Source organism: Ictidomys tridecemlineatus, chromosome 7 (genome assembly GCF_052094955.1).
Source record: "Ictidomys tridecemlineatus isolate mIctTri1 chromosome 7, mIctTri1.hap1, whole genome shotgun sequence".
NCBI classification, from domain to species: Eukaryota; Metazoa; Chordata; class Mammalia; order Rodentia; family Sciuridae; genus Ictidomys; species Ictidomys tridecemlineatus.
This window is the reverse complement of record NC_135483.1, coordinates 163762550-163784747: the sequence shown is the minus strand read 5'-3', so window position 1 is coordinate 163784747 and position 22198 is coordinate 163762550. Positions and strand designations below refer to the sequence as shown.

Genomic DNA, 22198 nt, shown 5'->3' with positions numbered 1-22198 from the left:
AATTGTTGATTAAAACTTATAGATCTGTTTGAAGGTTGAGAAAAAGATGAGATTATTAAGGATAATGAAAGTAAGAATCAGATGATCCTTTTTTACTGCATTAGCATAAGTTATCTCCAGTGCTTTGCTGCATGGAATGCTTCAGCCATACAACCTGCAGCCCAGAATGAAAGTGAAGCCAATCAAGTTTCCAGAGGAAACCAGGCATTCTGCCTCCCTCTTGGATTGCTGGAAGATGCTGGCCAGTTGTGCTTTAATAGCGATAAATTATTGTGCTTCATTCATTGTTAACACAAGCATTTTCGCTTTTTAATGTTTGGCTTAAAGAAGAACTTTCAGACAGCTTTATTTAAACTGAATGAACAGCGCTTGAATAGACCAGATGGTGTATTTGCTGATAGGAGGCATTAAACATCAGAAATCTTTTTGTTATTTTTCATTTTCCTATGAATTTTTATGATTTTTGGAGGTGTAAATGTTCTAGATTTTAGGGAAAATATTTAAACATTGGGAATATCTTGTAGAGATATCTGCTTTTTTTGAAAAACAATTGCTTATTTTTGAAAAATAATTTTTTTTTAAAAAAATAACAATTTAACGTTATCAAAGAACTGCAGGTTGAAGTTATCTGATCACTAGACCTGATCTGCTTGCTACCAGGCAGCCCTTTCAAGAACTTAACTGTCTTGTTGCAAGGGGAAAAAATCATTATGCATTATACATTGAGGTGTTCAAATAGGGGAGCAAATGTGATCAAGATTGTCAGGCAGGGCCTCATTTAGAGCTGAACATTGTCTACAACATCAGTTAGTTTAATTGTCTACATGTGGAACATTTCCTTTTAGATTAAGAGTGAAGAAGCGTAGTTCAAGTCAGGTGTAGACACTATGTTAACAATAATAGATATTTTGTTCTTTGAAAGAACTGCAGATACAAGAGTGTAGACATTTCTATATTGAAATGTATGAAATACTTAAGGATTTATAAATATAATTGTCAACATGGGAAAGATGGAGAAAACTCCATTTCCAAAGATGAACACTATAATGTTTGTAGGAAGGACTCATAATTGCTTCAGAAGAGAAAAGACTGTAGTTACCTCTCCTGCCCATTTTTATTATTATTATTATTTTTTTAAGGTTTAAGTTCTTTTAAATAGAGTGAACTTAGACTTTGGGGTCATCCAACAATCTAGCATTTCTTCTGTAGTTTTGCTGAGGTAGAAAAATAGCCCTTCTCTAAAGTGTTTTTAGTCCTTGGCCTGTTATTAAAATAAAGATATACTTGGTTAAAAAAATATATGCAATGGAACATACACATTAAACAGAACATAGGGTATCCGCCCCTCCAAGTCCTGAGCATAATTTGGTGTTTCAAGTAATTTTGGAAGCCTTATGTTCCATCAGCAGAAACCCACTGACCATTATATATTCAAGATCATCTGCAGTGAAATGTGTGTGTGTGTATGTGTGGTATGTGTTGGAACTACATAGATGTCCCTTAAGGCATCTGTTTTTTAACCCCTTCAGAAAATAAGCAGAATCATCTTTTTCCGGGGAGTTGTAACTAGCAGAATCAGTCTGTATAGATATCCTGTATTCATTCTTTTTTCCTTAAAATTTTTTTCCCATCTGTCTCTGTAGGGAAGGAAAGCAGACTAATTATCATTTATTAGATATCTAAGAATATGAATTTGAGTCATTTTAAGAATAAGTAAATCAGTTTTATTCCAGGTAAGACTGGTAATTATTTGGTATAGCTGGCAAGATGGCAAGCAGTGAAACTTGGCGGTTCTACTTTGATAATTTAAAACCCCTATGTTTCCTTTCTTTTGAAAAAAAGCATTAAGTATTGGAACAAATTATATGCATATATTTAAGAAGACATTTTACATTAAAGGGGTTAGATGAGTACCAAATTGTATTATACTCTTGGATTATTTTTGTTGTTGTTAGTTTCTGTTGAGGTAAAATGACATAACATCTCACCATTAAAAAAGTTTCTTTCAACTAATAACCCCACATTTTATGTATAAACTATTTACATAGTTTGTTTCATTTCAGGAAGTCAGATTTCATCCTACATAACATGGGAATCAACAAAAAAAATCTTCATATTTTTCACCTAATAAGTAGGCTGTTTCAAAACCCATACAACTAATGTATAGTTACGTAGTAATTTTTACTATCTTCCTTACATGAATGCTGAGATACAATGGCATTTTGGAACATATTTAAAGATAGAGCATTTGACAAAAGTTGTATGTGTAACAGTTTGTCAGTGAAAAGTGACAAGTGGGAAATGACAAATGAAATGTTGGCATCATCACTCTTTATTTTGATAAAAATGTCTCAATTTGCAGTGATATAATACTGTTTCATATTATTTCATGAGTTGTGTGTGAGATGCATAAGGAGAATTTAGATTTTGTGAACGGAAAATTAGCAGCCCAAACTCTCTTTTCAGAAGCTTTGGCAGCAAGTTCCCCTTTCCCCCTACTCCCCAAGAATAAGAACAGCAGTGAAATGTTGGATCTAACCCATCAATTTTAACTCATTATTTTATGGGAAAAAAAAGGAAATAACTGAAAATGGTTTCAAGTAGGAGACCTTTATGCTTAGCTCAAAAAATGAAGAAGAGAGTTTGCCTTTTAGTTTTCTTCTTTTCTTCATAGCAATTTGAAAATGAGTGATTTCCCTCTGCTGACTTTGATTGTATAGGTCTTTTCTCACTTGGAATCACTACTGCTCTCTAGCATTAATTTCGGGTGCCAGTAAGGAGAGCTGTGAATTCCTTTTATTTTAAAGTGTAGTAGAGATTTTGAAAATGTCTCTGTGTTAAAAATGGATCTTTATATACAAAGGATTCATCATCCTACTACTTAAAGATAATGTGATAGATATTTCAAAGTCAAAGTAGACGCCCTGAGTGGAATTGAGGTATGAGTTAAAACAACAGACATTTGAGGACTTTCTCTCTCTCTCTCTCTCTCTCTCTCTCTCTCTCTCTCTCTCTCTCTCTCTCACACACACACACACACACACACACACACACACACACCCCACACACACAAAAACAACCCACAGATGTAGCCTCTTTAGTATACCATTTTTCTATTTTCTGAAGTCACATTGCTTCCTTTATTGTTACTGATCAACCAAACATTTATTTTCTTTTTTAACATGGAAACAAGCCCATAGGCATGGCAGGCTATAGTGTTTCTGTAAAAATGTTTCATGATGGAGTTTTCAAAATAATAGAACTCTATATAATTTTTTCAATTAGCAGAATTGTTTTGCTGTTTAATAGCAAATGATTTAAAAATTGTGGTAAAATCAGTATAATTAAATGGCAGTGAAAGACATAGAAGTTTGCCTTCTACAACTTGTGTCTTTTGCTTTTTATTTGTAAAGTTTTACTTAATTCTAGATTTAAAGAAAACTAGATAGAAAGACATAATATGCATAAATGTGCTTTTAGGTATGTAATTATGGCAATTAGATTTATGGTATGATTTTTTTCTCCTTTTTAATTGATGCTTTAACTTTAAAACTTAAAGAAAAAGTGTAGTGGATGTTATAGTTACTAGTTTGACAAATGCCTAAAGTGCAGAAAAATGCATTAATAGAAATTTTAAGAATTTGAAGCTTGCAGTAAAGTTATCAGCAAGCCATATTAGTCTATAGCAAACATACTTGTTATCTCTGGTTATGACTCATTAGGATAGTAAGATCCTCTGGGGAAATATATTTCAGTTTAGTTGTTTCTGATATTATTTGCTAGTATAGGAGACAAATTTAGTTCTGCCCCTAACTAGTTCCCTTATTATTGAAATGGAGTTATATCCTAGCACAGTTGGTTATTAAACTGTAGCAAGACATAACAGCAAAGGTAACAAAATTAAAGAAAGCACTGTAAGCAACTATTTATAAAAATGAATGCATTTCACATCAGAGTAATGGTTTGGTGCCCACTGATGGTTGCATAGTTATGAAATGTGCACAGCAGCTTAGTGTCTTTGTTTCCTTGAAGACTTGCACAGATACGAGAAAAAAAAATTGAGACTCTAGTTAGAGCAAATGTTTTCTAAAGCACCAAGATCTGACACAGGTGATTTTCAGGCATTTATCATAGAAACAACTTGAATTTCAACATATTTCCCACAGTTATCTTTTTCTTTCTTTAAAAAATATAATTTACTTGGGTTTTGTATTTGGCTGGAAAGCAAGTGTATCAGTTCTTTTATAACTGATTATGATTGCCTTTTTTTAACATAAGAAAATATTTTCTTTGCAAAGAGAGCAAATTTGGTTAAATATCATACCCAAGATTCCTGGAAAATGACCAAAGGCATAGAGTAAAAATAACCATAGTTTAGAACCCCCAATTATGCCCTATATTAAAATAGAACATTTTTATTACATTTGTTTTAATTATTTATTCATATAAATAGGCAAAATTGACATATTTTAATAGCTTATTAGAAAAATACATTCATATTAAAAACTTCAAATTGCAGTGTTGTTGAAATATTATTTTGGGGTTAGCAGAACAAGAACTTTCTTTTGTCATAATCCAAAGATGGTAACTGAGCAGCATGATAAATGTCTCTTTAAGTGTCGTAGTAAAAGAAAATGACTTGTCTTCTGAGGCAGTGGAGAGTTTATGTTGTTTTGGACCCATTTCCCAAGCAGTGATCGAAAACAGATTACAATAACAATTATACAGTCAGAAGATGCAATATCCATTTCTGCTTTAATTGAGTGAAAGAATAATAAAAACATCATTAAGAAAAATGAGGTGGACCTGTCACACAATGTACAATTTTTTAGTCTTGGAGAAGATGCAGAATAACTGAAGTGCTTTTTTGCTTATTTTGTAGTGCTTATTAGCTAAAATCTGTTTTGGGGAGCAACAATTTGGCTCTCGTTCTTCTCTGGGAGGTTCAGAGAGGAGCCCATGGGAGGTGGTTGACCAGGAGACATTAAAAGTGCTCATTGACTTTATTTTCATATACAGTTTGACAAGGGACACTACATTTTCTTACATTCTACCTGCGGTGTGTAACTAAGCCCTAACCCCTTTTTAACCTGTAGAGATGGAAGTCAGAGGTAATGTCTGTTTCTTTTGTGATAGAGCCCTGCCAAAGCAAGGGCTAGGTGCTGTCCCTGGCCTGCTGCTCTTCTTCCCAAAATCCTAACCAGGAGAGAGAGAGAGAGAGAGAGAGAGAGAGAGAGAGAGAGAGAGAGAGAGAGAGAGAGAAGGCTAAATAATGAGCCCCCTGTTTTCCTTCTTAGCAGGCATGGATTTGTGGGGGAACCTGCGTTTCCATGTATGTACATCACTGGATATGTACTCAGGTGACATCGACTGTCACTTGAGATGCAGAGGATCTGGCTTCGATCTGCAATCTGCAATCCTTTGAACCATTACATTGATAATCCTTAACATTGTTGGGTTTCCAGCTCTCCTTCCCCAGAGTCCGGTTCTGAGCAACTCCAAGCCGGCAGGCAGCAGCCAAGATCGGTGGCTAGTTTTCTTTGCCCTGAGCTATGTTTGCTACTACTCTTTTTATGGAAACTGTGAGCTCCTGAAAACCTGGTGATGACAGTGGAATTAGCCCAGGCATCCTGCGCCTGGAGGGGCTACTAAAACTGCAGATACTGCTGGCCACCGGAGCAGCTGGAGCCCAAGGATGGACTGAGTTGACAGACTGAGAAGGGAAATTTCTTTGATCTGTTGCTCAGAGTTTTCTTGGGTCTAATGCTTAAAAAACCTTTCTGAGGGTGGCAAAGCGAAAGGAATAAGATAGGCGGTGTACAGTCCTGGTTGGGAGTCTCGTAATCTCAGAACTGTCCTAAGCACAAAATCATCCCCTTCAGAGTGGAATTTATATCCAACAGTCCAAAAAAGCTTTTTAAAATTTTTATTCAGTCCAGAGAGTCTAGTTAATAGCGCCTTCATTAAAATACTTTTGTCAGCAAAGGGTTTTTCAGTTTTAACATTTACATAACCTAACAGTGCTGATGAATGCCACGAGCTTTAAGGGTCTATTAGTGGTTCCGTTTTTTCTGGACTTTACAATTTAAACCTAAACATTAATTCTGGGTGGAACTTGGCATAATGTCTTTTTGCCTCGGAGGGAATTTTTGTTGTACAATAATAAGAAGTGTTTTTTTTTTTTTTCATACAATCACCTTCTCTATGATCCACCCCCCCAAGTAAATCACAATTAAATAGTCAAGATTTTAAAGGGGCATCTTTACTTTTAAAAAAAGAGTGATTATTTTCGGTGAATTTAACAATTTTCCATTAATTCACACTGCAGACTAATGCTTTTGATAGTAGCAAGATCTGTGAAGCTGATAATGTAATGAGAATACTTTTCTTCTTTTTCTCTCCTGTATATGAGAAAGTCATATGGTGACATTTTTTATAAAATAATTTTTGATGATCCATGAACCTTATAAATCAGTGATTTATCTTCTTAATTAGAAGCCGAGAGATATAAAAAAGTATTTTATGTCACCTGCAATTTTAACATTGACTAGAAGGAAGAAAATTGGATTCTTACTATAAAGTGACTGAATTTTCCAGTATTAGCTATTTTGGAAAATATACTAAAATTCTTCCAAGTGATTTTTTTCTATATATTGATACTGTGGTTATAGTTGGATTATTATGGAAGTGTGATTTCATGGTATTGGAAAATTAAAAACAAGTGGAGAATTCTAGTAAAGATAAATTATCGGCATTGTCTGTGACCCAGAGGTGTTCAGATTGTTCATTAAAGTCCCTCCAGGAGTGAGGCATTTGCCGGGCAGGGCAGCGCTAAGCCAGAGGACTCTGAAGTGTCGCCTAGCTTTCAGGTTACGAGACACCTTCAGATGCCTTCAGACAAGATTTTGTCCTTTAGAGCTGGAGAATATGGTATTAGGAGACTGAAATGTGTTTATTATTGAAGAGCAGATAAAGCCACTTTATGAGAGTAAATAAGGTGATCTTGATATTTTTCCCCTTTTCTAATGAATCTCTAGGTAATGTACAGCAAAAGTAACTCTATTTATAGGCTCATTCATGTGGCAGCTTTGGGCCTTAAGCATATTTTTACAGCTAACTTTAAGCCCCCTATCCCTCCCCCCCCAAAAAAAACAAACATAAAAAACCCAAATCTTAAGTTTGCCAGTGCTGTTGCAAATGCTCATTAGTCCCCAAGAGACTTTGAGGAGAAAAAGAATTGTAGGAAATGCCGTGACTTAGTAAGAACCATTCTATTTCATGTGTATTTTTTGCCATTATGGCAAAACTGGGGCCTGACCAGTGGCAATGTGCAGAATGTATAGAATTCCAGTTAACACAGGGTAAGGGGATAAATGTACCATTTTTCACACTGTTCCAAGTGGTTAGTGGAAAACAAGCTACAAAGTAATTCCTTCGGCCCCCCAATAAAAAGGTTTATAGCAAAATAATTCTCAGCCCCATAATGGGACTGTGTTGTAGGTTTGTGTTTGATATTTGTTAGACTGAAATCCAGTCCATGTACCCAAACTAAGCATTTATTGTAAACAAGTTAACTGCCAAGAGCTTATATTCTGTCAAACATAATTACATTGAAGATTGATGTATAGCTTGGAAGTGAGGTGGAGGGAGACAGTTCTTTTTTCACCCAGGAAGGCTCTGAGATGCGGCTCTCTTCTTCCTTTGATAGAGTGACTCAGTGAAGCCGTCTTCCCCACAGCCGGCCTCTGGTATGTATAATAAACACAGACTTGCTCTTGAAAACAGATCTGTTTGTCTATCCCTCATCTGTTAACAAAATAGAGAAATGAACTTAAATTCATGGGAGCTGTTAGGTATAGTTTCTCATATCATCCTCGTCCAGATCTGGCCGGCGATGGCGTGAAAATTAAATAGCTGCTCTTACCTTGTGGGCCACTCTGAAGTATTCTCACAAACCTACACCCATACCTTTAAATTAAGCTCGAATGAAACCCTTTTCCCCTCAGTATGGGGTTTGGAAGAGAGTGCTTGGCTTGTCTTTTTGCCATTTTGTGTTCAGCTCACAAGATTAACACTGTTTTGAAAATGTGGCCTGGGGTGAGGGTAGGGTTGACACTAAAATGCTTCTTTTTGAGACTTAGAAATTGTTTTCGAATTAAATAATTTATAAATCCAAGGAATTTAGGGGAAGTGAAATCTTTTTGAGCTTGAGATGTTCATACCTGGAATCACTCCCGATTTAAACTACTGTAGGCAAGGCGCAGTGGTGCAAGACTATATAGTCCCAGCAGTTTGGGAGGCTGAGGCAGGAGGATGGAGAGTTCTAAGCTAGACTGGTGAGTTTAGCAAGATTCTGTCTCAAAAAAAAAAAGCCTGGGGATGAAACTAAAGGTAGAGTGCTCCCGGGGTTTAGTGCCTAGTACTGCAAACAACAAACAAACAAACAAAACCTACCCCCCCAAAACAAAACAACAACAAAAAACCAAACCCAAACCCTAAAACACAACTGTGCTAATCTTCCATGTTTTTTTCATTTGAGGAAATGAAAATTTTATTTTTTATTTGACGTGACAGTTTCTTACTTTTTTGTTCAGGAAACAATTACTTTAGGCTGCTTTGATAACACTTCTCAAAGACAGTAAAAAAGTAGAATAACATTCCTTTTTTGGGCAGTAGCCTTTGGCTAATCATTTTAAAGGTGAAAATAAGAATTTCAATGGATTTCTATGCAGTAACTTACTTGGTTTCTTTAGTTTTTTAAAAATTAAATTTAGTATTTTATTTTTGAAATTATATAAATTATACAGATTATAAAGAAAATGTCTTAGAACCATAAAATGAAAAAAAATTAATAATATACTAGTCTTCTCTGTTCTGTTTTTCTTATTTAAGTAATTGCTATAAATTACACAGGTACATGTATACTTAAAATATTTTGTCTGGGAAGTATTCCATCAGACCACAGTTTCCCTGCTCTGTAGGCTGGGTTTTATTAACTTGATCTGAGTCACAGTAATAATATCCTATGTATTGCAAACCAGAGATCTCAGTATCCCCTAAGGGATCTGGAAAATGCACTCTATGATTTTGACTTTCTGGCTCTCTCAATCCTCCTGTTCTTTTCTCTTCTTCCTTCCAATGTTAGTTCTTTCAAGAGCCTGGATGATATTGCCTCTGAACAGGCATTTGTTGGGTACACAAATGAGGGGCTCTTAGTGGATGGGATAGGGTGAGGTGTTTGCCAGTCCAGTACAGCTGAGCCGTGTGAAGTCTGCATTCATTTCTCGGTGATCGTTTCTATGCTCCTATTAAACATCCATAGATCTTTTACTCTTTGAATCCTAAACATAGACAGTAGGGTTTTCTTTTTGTGAGGGAGAAAGCCTTTCATTTTTTGCTATAAAAACTTTACTTTTCAGTTTTTCATTTGATAAAAATCTTTCCACTCTAGTATGATTTCCTTTGAGGATTTACACCAGTGTTTGATCTCAATTTTTAATAATTTTTGTGAGTTAAACTCCCCAAAGAAAACATGCTTGTGCTATGAAATATTCCCACTAGAAATCTGGGTAGTCTTGTCTTATTGAGAGCTGAGCGCTTGATTCCTTTATTAATTCCTTTGTAGAGAACCTTAGTACAGTTAACCTTTCCTTAACACTACACTGGAGAAATTAATCAAGGATTTTAAAAAATTGTTTGAATTAGATAAAATAACATTTAGGCAGAATTTAAAACCTGAGGTGATGAAGCAAATGTTAGTACAAGGACCATTTTTATTGACTCCTTTTTTTTTTGACTCATGGGATTCCAGATTGCAAATAGCTTTTCCAGAGAGGATAATGAGAATGAGGGGAGAGGCAAATAGGTCTCCATGTAAATACCATTTTAAAATTATCCCTTAGAAGCCTCCAGAATAAAATTTGACTTAACAGAGGATGGAAATCCTGGTATTTGTGAATTATGATATAGTTCCTTTTAACTCACCAGTGAGTCCCAAGACTTTGTTAGGTATGCATTTCTAACCTCCTGTGAAAAGAACCTTCATAATTTACTTTCACATTAAGGGTCCTTCAGCAGAATGCCTTACCTTTGCACTCTGTGTGATATCCAAACTTGTGCCTCTACTTTTTCTTCCGTGAAAAAACAAAAGCATTTATTCCAGGATCAGCAAACATTTTGTTTCCCTGTAGCTACTAAATTTAAAAAAGATGCTGCAGTCTCTCAGTGTGGGACAAGGGAAGAACTACTGACAAGACCCCCACGGCCCCTGGGTATGTGCAGCCCCTGAGCACGAGGTAGCTTACTTTTTTGAGTCACATACTATACATTATGATAGTTCATGTTGATGCACCAATCATTTGTGTCCACTGTGAACATGCACAGCCCTGTGGTCTGGCGAGCTTCCCACGGACAGGACATGAGCCCCTGAATCTGCTTGTGCAGATCATTTCCTAGAAAGCTGATGCTGAATGCAGTGCAGGAGGCCCATAGTGATGCGGACAAGTCTGACAGCTGGGGAGTTTTGTGAAAAAACCGGAATCAGTGCTGCCTATTAATGGTGGTGATTGATGTCTAACTGGAAATAGCATTTTGTTAAACTAAACCAGTTTATTTTGGGAGCACTATAGGTCAGGCTCAGGGTGGGCGGGGGATGGAAGAGCACAGACTTGACTAAAAGTGGACCTCTCCCTCATGCCAGTAGGAAGCCGGGTACACCTGACATCAGGGAATTCAGTTCTGTGGGTGAGGTTTGCCATGGCAGGTTCCCAGGGATAGCTCTGATTTTCTTTCCGAAGTTGTCACAACACACTCCCTGTGTGTCTGTGAGCCGTGGTTTGCAAACTACCAGGCCAGCTAGATCTAGCCACTGAATTTCCGTGTTTGAGTTGGACCTAGGGATCTGGATTTTATCCTTCAGCCTTCAGACCTGGCTTCAGGTTGAATTGTGATCTCTCAGCTTGACGACAGTCCTAGAATCAGAGGTGTGGAAGGCCAGAGCTAGTCTCCCTTTCCTATCCCTTGAAGCCCACTTTGAACCTTTGGGGTGATCAGTGAGACGTTCACTCTCCCATCCCTGTCCTGACCTATGTTTGTTCGTTTTTCCAAAGTTAAGATAAGCCTGAGGGACTGCAAAGAAGTGTATGGTTTTATCAGAGAGAATTCTGAGAATAAAATATTTTCTGATAATCATTCCCTACTCCGATGAACCCTGCAAATATTGGGAGAGGTTTCAAGGATTTTTATTGTTGAAACTTTAGTTGGGGGTCTGACCCTGAGTTGCATGTGACAGCTGCATTATGGATAAACACAAAATCGAATTTTTGCATATATAGCTCAGTTTGTCCTTCCTCCTAATTTTAGAATTGACCATGACTGTCCCCCTGTACATCCCTGAGAACTTGCTGCTGTTCCACTTCTGTCTCAGCTTCTTTATAGTAAGAGTTAAGGACAAGCAAAACTAACAACACAAATAAGTGAATAAACCCTTTATAATGAATCTGGAGCTGACAAGCATACGGCGGGGGTCAGGGGGTGGTGGGGGGAACTGCAGCAGTTTAGGGAAATCCTGAGGGCCTCTGGCTGACCCGAGGATCAGTATATAGCTCTCTCATAGTCAATCAGTGCACTTCCATTTTTCCCAAAATTAGTGACAAAAATTTTTTTCTACTTATTTTTATTACACTATCTGAAATTTCTTTCATTATGTTTATTTGAGATAAAATATGTTTCTTTTACCGTGAAGGTAGCATGCACTGTATAATAATGCTTTGGCCCAGGATGGACTACTTATATGATAGTAGGCCCACAAGATTCTACACCTAGTGATGTTGTGGCCATGTTAGGTTAAATACACGATGTGAGGTTTGCTCAAGGGCCTTTACTCATGCATGTCTCAGAACATATCCATGTTAGGCGAAGCATGTCTATATATTTGAGAGATAAGGAGACCACAAAGCCATTCCCCAGCAAAGTGTAGTGTCTTTTTATCTATAAATCTTAAAAATTCTGAGATCAGACCCTGGCGGGAGTAGGAGGCTGAAATGGAATGTGGAAACCATGGCTGGCCTAGCTCTGAAGGTCAGTGTCCTGGAGAGCAGGTGAAGGACAAGGGAGAGTAGGAAAGACACACTTGATTCTTTTTGAAGTTTTCCCTGGGACCCCAACACGGAAGTGAGAGAAACGTTATTCCTTTCTGTTTCTGGTTGCAGTTCTTGGCATTCAACTTTATTATTTTAGGGTAGGAAGAAAAGGCTAGAGGTTACTACTGGCAGCTTATTTCCTTTCTTGTCTCTGACTCAGGATGTGTGTGTGTGTGTGTGTGTGTGTGTGTGTGTGTGTGTGTGTGTGTATGTATGTGTGAGTGCATGCTGTGTGTGTGTGAGAGCATGACAGAGACAAAAAGCAAATATAAGGCTGTAGAACAAGTAAGTCATTTTATTTTTCTAGTAAATTTATATTAGGAAAAGATAGTCACTCATTCCTTTCCCTCTTTGTCCTCTTTGGGTGGTAGAATTTGTTTCAAGGGCCTTTGTCTATGATCTACTTACTGCGGAGGCTGCAAAGTGTGGAGCTTTCCTCCAGTTCAGTGTATACAAAGAACAAATATCCAAGGCTCTGTCCGGAGGCCTTTGTAATCTTCAGTTAGCCCTAGAACCTTTCCAGGTCAGCTCTGCTGGCCGCAGGGAAGGGAAGAGGTCCTGTGGCTGCCTTACTTCCAGAAACAGGTGGGCTTTAGAAACCCTTATACAGGGGGGAGGAGAAAGGCTAGCCTGCTATCATCTCAGACTGGCTTTTGTCATTCAGAGGGCAGTTCCAGGAATGAGGGTGGACCAAGAAGATACAGGGTCTGGGGCGGAGAGCAAACTCATCCACACCACCCCATTCACCAGAGCCTTTGTCTGCTGAGTGTCTGAAAAGTAGACAGGGTTGGTTTCTCCTCCACACCTAGTGCAGTGCTTAACACCTCAGAGGTACTTGGAAGGTCCATTGACTTACAGGCAGCACAGACCACTCATTAGCCAAACCAAGTGATAAAGGGTCCTTTACTGAAAGGAGTATATTTTGGAGTGTGTTGTTTTGGAATATATTGTTTTCAAAGGAGTAGGGTTGGGATAACCTGCCTCACGGTGCTTCTTAGAGACATTTCACTTCTCCCATGACTTCAGCTTCTTAATTTATTAAATGAGAATAATAACAACTGTCTCACAAGGTAACTATGAGGAGAAAATAAGGGTACACATGTTTGACTAGGTAGTGCAATGGGAGAGAGAGGTTTGCTTGCTGGCCCAACTTTGGCGGAGGGTGACTGAGTCCTGTCAAGGAGACCCCGTGCTGCTGGCTTGACTTTTATCTTTCACTGTTGAGGTGGAACAATAGGAGCATTCGGGAGTAACTGTTCCTCAGGTCACTTTCATACCTAGTGTGATGGCATTTCCTGAGGACTGTCAATGTTCTCTAAAGTGAAGGGAAGGAGGGGAAAAAGCCTTACCTTTATTAAAGAATTTGGATCAGTATAGTTAATTAAAAAATTGCAGCCTACAGTTTGGTTGGTGGTTCTGAGAAGGAAGTGCATTGGATTTTGGAGTTTAAGCAAGAGGGTTTCTGTTCCTGAGTCTCCTAATATCTAGAACATAGAGAAAAGATAACCAAAGGGCCAAGAAGTGCCCACGACAATCACATAATTGTTGCAGTATCAGTTTGTGATGAATTTATAATGTGTGAGAAAAACCATTCTATGTGTTTTTTTTGGCGGACTGTTTAAATTAGCACCATCTGATAGAAATATAATGTAAGCTACATGTGTAATTTTAAGTTTCCTAGTAGCTTCATTCAAATACGTTAAAGAAACAGGTGAAATAAATTTCAATAATATATTAGTTTTAACTCTAAATCCAAAATGCTATTTCCATGTGCAATTAATTTTTTAAAATTATTCATAATATATATTTGGTTTTATTTTTATTTTTTTTGATAGTAAGCCCTTCTAATGAAATCTATTTTACACCTATGGCATATCTCAATTCAAGATAAGATATATTTAAGGGCTCACTTGCCACATGTGTTTAGTGACTACTGTTTTGGATGTGCAGTTTGAGAGCATGAAGTTAGGTGCTTCTTGACACGTCACCTTTTGCTATGGGCAGGTTGAACTCTTCAAGCCATTATTATTTGCATAATAGGACATACCATGATTATTAGTATCATTTGCCTATACCATGATGAGACATTCAGTGACCATCATCATTACTTTTATTTTTTAAATGTTTTTTTAGTATGTATCATAACGTTGCATATAGATTCTGAAAAAAATTGGTTTCTTTTTTCCCCTTGGTAAACTATACTGATAACCAAAAAAAAAAAAAAAAAATAGGTTCCATTGTTTGAGAACTGTGTGTCAAAGAAACACATTATATAGTTGAATTCTCTTGACAACTCTGTGACATAGAGATTATTGTTTGCATTTTAGCTGGAGGAATTTGAGCCTTAGAGAGGACAGATAAAGCACCCATAGTCACTCACACAGATAAGGAGAGACACTGTCAGGATCCCACCCAAGGATCACCTACTTCCAACTTGCTGCTGTTCACCACCACATCTAACCACCTTCCCACATGTCCTAGTTCATCTGGTTGCTGTGGTGCAAAGTAGTAACAACGACTATAGCTACACATTTTTTTCAGAAATAGTATCATTATGAAATGGCAGTTTTAGCATCATTGCTAATGACAGCTGGAAAAGTGCATTTTTCCTAATGGAGAGAGGGTCCAAGTTTATTTTGCCTCTATGACAACAGAATTCAGCATATATCCCAATCGCCAGAGTAAGTCTTAGCTTGGAGCAAATGGCTTGGGTCTGGGTGCCTGTCCTCTAGATTGAACTACCTGCCTGCCTCCTGCAATTGTAAAAGGCTTAGCAAGGCTTAGAATCAAAAGGTCCAAAGTTCTCTACTTGATCATCTGGAAATGGGTCTGTGTTTCAATAAAAAGAAAACTAATGCTGTAAGCTCAAGATACAGGGTTAGAATAAGAGTTTTTCTGTTTTCTGCTTCTTGACCATTTCTGAATTTTGTTGTAAATGCATCTTACCTTACATTGGTTTCTTTCATCAGAACTTATCTTTTAATTCTTCCCATTTTGAATCTATTTTTTGAAGTCTTTCTAAACACCTTCACTATCTTACCATCTACTGTCCCTTTCTCCTCTTTCTTTTTCTTTTTTTTTTTGCTTAGTGAGAATCTTGTGACCAAATAGATAAATATCTCTTTTTTAGAGGCATAGATTTCTACTCATCCTTTTCCCCCTTCTCTATACTCATTTTCTACTCGTCCTTTTATGGCTTGTCTCCTGTAGGGATTTCCTGTTTTTGAAGGCTTTTAAACCTATGCCTGAAGCTTCTTGCCATCCTTGATTTTCATTGTACAATTTTACTATTTTTCATTTTTCTTGTCATTCCCACGGGAAACTGCATTTATTTTTCCCGACTTCATTTTTTTCTAAAAACTGCTTTTCATTATACAACCATAATTGTTTGGGTTGATCAAATTCTAATAAGAAGGTACATTTTTCTGTGTGTTAAATATAACCTGTTTGTGATATTCCTGGGTGTCTCATATATATGTGCTTCAGAACGAATCCTATTGTCATACATTCCTTGTTAATGTTGTTTTATTTTATAAATGACTTCAAAGTCCTTTGCTTTTACCCAAGTAGGTGATGCCTGTTGGGGATGGGCTTGCTTTTTGACTGTAAGGAGTTATTGCTATTGTGTCAGGTGACAATTACTTCCTTCAGTCACTGAACTAAAATACTTAGAAAATATCTCACTTACTGACAATTGTAAAACACAAGTTCCTACATGTTATAGAGCTCTGTGTTTTTATGTTTTATTTCACATGTGACTGATTGAACTGTTAATATTATCTTCAAAAATTGATAGGATCTTAAGTTTTTTCAGTTGACTATAGACTTGAGAAAGATTTATGGTGTCTGAGTAATGGATACATGTTAGCTTATGGAGCAACTAGATTCATTTAAAGGTCTTATCTGTGATTCCCAGATGTGTGACACTCAGATGTTGACACTAGGAACTGCACATGGATTTTCATGATTGAAACTTATGTACACATAGGTATTAGTGGTTAAGTAGCTTATGGCACCACTGGCTACATGGCCCCATGTGTGCATATGCTTGAATCATTAGAAGTAGAAATCAACCTGCTTCCTTGGACAAAGATCATATACCAGTATGTAAGAGTTAAAAGGGCTAAATGGGGGCTATTCCCTGTTGGTAAGGTCTCTATTGAATGGGTCCTATAAAATGCCATTATGCTTACTCAGGAAGATTTTACAATGCTGTCAACTATATGGAGAGCAGGAGTCATATAGACTTGTTCTCACTTATATCCCGGGAACCATAGGGGATACCTGGCACATAGTAGGTGTTCAGTGAATAAATGCTAGGCAAATGAATGGTGGCAGGGTTAATTTGGAGGAAATCTAACTCATAATATTCATTACAAGTCTTGAATATGTTTGGTGATAAACTCACTATTAATAAATAAACATTTCATACACCAGAGTGGGTCACAGTTAAAAATTATATTTAATAAAGCATCACATGGCCAGGCTAAATCCTTTTCTGTTTTTGAAAAATTGGTCTTCTCTATCCTTGTCTCATGTTTTTCATGAATCTGTGTAGATAGTGTAGCTGCAGACATTAATCCTGCTTTGTTGTTCTCAGAGTGGACATTGAGTCAATAGCTGTCCCAGGTATGGTATGGTGAGTCTTGTTAAGAGTGTTATGCAGTCTTAATAATAATTACCATGATCTTTAGTGATAACGATTCTTAATGAGTATTATTATTGTTAATAATGATTATATTTAATAATTACACCCAATACTTATTATCTTTAATAATAATAATTAGCACATGGGAACCAGTTGTACCATTGTATTATCTTTAGAACAAAAACCTAAATCTGTGATCCCATAGTTTGCAGAGTATCTGCTCCTACTCTCAGTTTTTCAAGATGGAAATGAGTCAGGAGACTTGTAGGGTCAGGCAACAGGGAAGGGCTTCTGGAAACCTCCTAAGCATTCTGTTTGTCAGGGCCCTACTCTCCTACAGTCATTTCAAAGAGATCTTGTTTTCATTATGAAGTGCCTTCACTGTGACCATCCAACCCTCCACCTCCCCATCTCTGCCTGCCTACTCATCCTTCATAACTTTTGATTTTTTTCTTGCCCAAAGACCCAGAGCAGAACCCCATTTCATAACATACTAATTTGTGTGAATTACGTGGGGCAGAGTCCATGTTTATTACTTGTATGTTAGTAAAACTTTGATCTTCTTCTGCCTTGGCTATGTTTAGATTTAAATGCCTGTATGGCTTTTTTTTTTTTTTTTGAAAAATAAAAAACAGTTCAAAAAATGTTTGGTGAATTAAACATTTTTTAGCTTTTCACACTTTGATACAAAGCAGAGAAATATTTCGGTGACAACAGATTTCAACAGATTTTCAACTAGACTAATTTGCTTTATTCTTTAGGGTAGTTTACTTCTTTCTTCTGCAAACATAAGAAAAAATACTCTTTTTCCAGTAGTATCTGGTATTAGTATATAATAGTTTTAAAGAGGTGGAATTTTCTATTTGGATGTATATTTTTGACGTAATTTAAATGTTAAGACTTTTCATGATCAGAGTATTTTCAGGCTAATTGATAACCAGGATTTAAAAAAAAAACACACAAAATAAAACAATAACAACAGCCCAAAAAACAGCCTACAGGAGGGACTTTTAAAATTTCTAAGCAATGTTGTGAGGCCCTAAGCAACTTAGTGAGACCCTGTCTCAAAATAAAAAATAAAAAGAGCTGGGGATGCATCTCAGAAGTTAAGCACCCTTGGGTTCAATTCCTAGAACCAACCAACCAACCAACCAACCAAACATTCCTGATGACTTTCTTATACATATTCACATAACATCTTATGCCCTGAAATCAAACATGCCTTCCCACTAGGTATCTTGAGAGTAGAAGTTTTAAAATGCATTGCTAGACAAAAGCTGATCAGATCTGAAAATACTAACTCTGATTAGTAATTATGATAAAACTACTGGACATTGAGGATTACAGCATCTGCAAGGTCACCTTGATCTAGCCTATGTGCTGGGATACCTCTGAATGGCGCACTTCACTTTTTAATGACTGGAATCTGAGGGCTTCTGCCACTGCCCCTGGCAATTCTGCTACAGTTTGATAGTAATAATAATGGGCGGGGGCACAGCTTTCCTTAGGGCCACAGAACAAAGAGGCTTGTTTACTCTAAACCAGTGTTGATCACAGTTGGGTGACTTTTATAACTGTCTCTTCTCTTCTCATGGTGGTAACTGAGAGCTACTTTGCAATATTTGTGTTTTACTCTTGAATTTTGTCCCTCCAGGTTTGATGATTCCTGTCTTCTGTGTGGTGGAGCAGTTGGATAGCTCTCTCGAATATGACAACAGAGAAGAGCACGCTGAGTTTGTTTTGGTGCGAAAAGATGTGCTTTTTAGCCAGCTGGTGGAGACTGCGCTCCTGGCCCTGGGATATTCCCACAGCTCTGCAGCTCAGGCCCAAGGTATCACTCCATTTTCATCTCCCTCTCTTCCCGAGCCTTCTGTGTGTCATGATCTGAGAAAGAATCTGTTCCCTGAAATAGCTCTCCCAGGTAATTGTATCCCAGGGTTGAAGGAGAACTGTGAGGTGGTGTAGTGTCTTACCTAAACAGTGAGCAGCAGGATGTTTCTTGTAGAAAGTCTCATTTTCTTGTTGCTTGGGGAAGCTTATGAGCAGCACCTCTAGAGCTGCTCAAACTGACTGTATTTCAAGATGAACTTTATAGGATTTTTTGTGTCCATAACCCTAGTATTTTTAAGTCAGCAAACCGATAATTTTAGGGCCAGTGCTGAGATGTTTGACACCTGATTTATCCAGGTTTTAATGCATGTTTTACAAATATTCAGTTTTCTAAATTTATTTATTTATTTATAGCTTTTGGTCCCATCACTTCTGCAGTTTATGATCAGCCTTTAATTAAACAGGAAGAAATGGATGTCTCTTACCCTTTTGTGTCTTGGAAAATTGTTTTGTAGTTTTGATGTGGTCCATTCATTTAAAAAAAAAATCACAGTGTCTTTGTAATCACTTCCTTTTTTTCTATTTAATTAACTATTAAAATTGCATCATTATTTCAATGTTTTTTATATAATTCTAGGGAGCCCATTGTGAGCTTCTGTTGTTTCATTCTGAAACACAGCTCATTGTTCTTTTATGCCAAAGAATTGACAAATAACAACAAAAATGCTGCCCAAACCTTGAATAATTGCAATGACTTTTTGACCTGATAGAATTACTATTGTTTTTCAGCTGAAATGATTGAATGGTATAGTTTATGATGATGATTTTTAACTAATAGAAATATAGTAACTTCCAGGTCTCATTTTATATGTTAATTTCCTACATTACTATCTTTACTTAATATTTATGTGCCAGGGAATTTTGCTCTTTTTTTTTAGTTCTTCATATCATTACTAAGAAATGTCATTCAGAGTCTCATATTTTCTGATAGGGAACCCATGGGAGATTAAGCATTTATAGTTATAAATATGGTGACCAAGGACATAGGATTTAAATTCTCAAGCTCTTGACTCTGGTTTTGTAAATAGATCATTGATTTCATTGATTTTATTAAAAATATTTTAGTTCGACCACAAAAGCAACCCATATGAAACCAGGGGTCAAGAATGCCTTCTTCCCAGGGCAGTCAGCACCCTACGAGTTCCAGCGAGTCCAGGCACAATCCAAGTCCAAGTGCTTGGCCAATCTGTGCAGTTGACACAGCTGAATCGTAGAGTCCAGTGCTTTCAAAGCAGCGTGATAAAGGATGATTCATTTCCTTTCCCCGACAACTTTCATTCTTGTGTGAGGGATTCAGGATTTGATCCTTAGCAAATTGCATACTGGGCACCTTTGCTTTTATTTCATGCTATGTGCCTGAATGAAATAAAAGAATCCTCCCTCCCTTCTCCCCATAAACTTTTCATGCCATTTTAGGGATATTTTTCTCTGAATGTAAAGGTCATTGTATCCCACTGCTTACATCCTGGTGTGCCAGCTTCCTGTTGACAGGGCTATCCATCTCAGTTAGCACGGCTGCTCAGCGCATCGTGAGCTCACATGTGGAACACAGCGCTAAGTGGCCAAGATTTGATTCTTGGCACATGCCGAGGAAAGAGGCTCTCAGGAAATTTGCACTAGGGAGCCACACTGTTCTTTCAGTGATGTGGACTGAGAGTTCTACCCACGGAGGTGAGATATACTAGCAATAAATATGGTTAACAATGAAGGATTAAGTAGGGGATGAGTCAAAAGCTATTTCCTCCTCAAAGTTTTTTAAAGCTGAGGTTAAAAAATATGAAATGTCACACTTTCTGTAAGTTGAAAGAAGGTGCTCTAGATCAGATATTCTTCAGGTTGTAGGTGAGCAGAGGTGTATCTCTGAGTCCTGTAGTATAATTTCACAGGGGAAAAACAAATCACAATTTGTTTATTTTGTTTCAGGCTGCTGATCTCTGTTTTGGACAAATGGAAAAACTTAGAACTGTTTATTTTGAAGTGAATGTATTAGATTCTTCTTGTTATTCGGATCATTAGAAGCATACATTTTGCTGTGTGTTTATTATAAACCAGATGGCATGCATGATAAGACAGGTCGTTCATGAGCTGGACAAACAGCAGTGTGAGAATAAAATACAAGAGGAGGTAGAATAAAACATGACTCTTTGATGATTCAAAGCATGAGGTTTTAAGTGTGTAGTTTTTTTTTCTTTGCTTTGGTTTTGTTGTTTCTTTGTTTAGTGTTTATGTGATTCACCCAAGATAAGGGAGTTGTCCAGGGTCCCCCTAGCAGCAGAGAAGCTGCAGTGCTTCTCAATCTCTTCTTCCTGTGCTGAAACAGGCAGAAACTAAGCTGCAAGGATAGTGGTTTGCTTGATCCTGTTTTAAAAATTGAGGCTCTTAAAACATGATTTTTATTTTGATGCAATAGAAGAGATTTCAGTTATTGAATTGGAAGAATATTTCAGTTTCTGTGAAAAGAGAAAGTATTTTAGCAATGCCATCATTTTGGAAAGGTGCTGGAGTCCCAGTGAGCAGGCAGTGCACCAAGTTCTCCTGAGCAGGAGATAGTCTCTTCTTCTGAGAGAATCTCTCTCCAGGTGAACTGTAAGAATTTTTAAAGAAATAATGTTTGCTTCTAAAGGACAGTAGAAATGCTACTAAAACAGTTCAGAGATCCCCTGCCCCCCGCCCTGCCCGCCTGCATGTTTGTGGTAACTTTCATTTGAAGGCCCGATATTGGTACCCAAGAGAAAAGAGGGTATAAAACACTATGGTTCTAGCTGGCCCATCCCCTTCATTTCCTAACATGCATTTGGTGACTCTGATTCTCAAGGATCCAAGATGCAGGATCATCAAGCCTGTTGTTTTACACATGCAAAAAGCTGAAAGGTGGCAGGCTTTTTGCCAGTGCTACTTGGGGGAGCATCATAGTCCCTGTTGCTCTCATTTTAAGCTTACTATTTTTTTTCTTCTTTCCTTTTCATGCTTTCCTTTTGGCCCATGAAGCTTTTAGTAATAGCCATGAAGTTCTTCACACAGTTCTGTGATTCTCAAAGAAGGAGCTGCAGTCTTTTTATTTTTCTTTCTTTCTTTCTTTTTTTTTTTTGGGTGTATTAAGGATTGAACTCAGGGCTGCACATTTGCTAGGCAATGCTCTACCACTGAGCTACATCCCCAGCCCCCAGGAGCTGTAGTCTTTAGGAAGCCAACTAAGTAGCTATCCTACTGGCCAACGTGGATGGTGGGCTTTGGAGGTGGCTGTGATTATAAGATGATATTTTCTGTGCTTACCTGACTTAATTTTTAAATAGGACACTTTCTCCTCTGCTTTCTGTAAATTTTGGAGTAAATTTTAAAACATTATTATTATTGTCATTTTTTGGGTACCTGGGATTGAATTCAGGAGCACTTGACAACTGAGCCAAATCCCCAGCCCTATTTTGTATTTTATTTAGAGACAGGGTCTCACTGAGTTGCTTAGCATCTCGCCATTGCTAAAATTTATTTTTGGCCAGAGAATTTTATTTAAAAATCAGCA

The 22198-nt window shown here is 37.3% G+C and overlaps 1 protein-coding gene across 2 annotated transcripts in view; it reads left to right on the top strand.

The window, feature by feature from the left end:
* Satb2 (SATB homeobox 2) overlaps nt 1-22198 on the top strand; it is a 178698-nt gene that overhangs the window by 10255 nt on the left and 146245 nt on the right. For both annotated transcript variants that reach the window (XM_078017803.1, XM_078017802.1), the window contains one exon: nt 18443-18619. In XM_078017803.1, coding sequence (XP_077873929.1) covers nt 18443-18619 — 177 coding nt within the window. The remainder of the gene's footprint in view (nt 1-18442; nt 18620-22198) is intronic.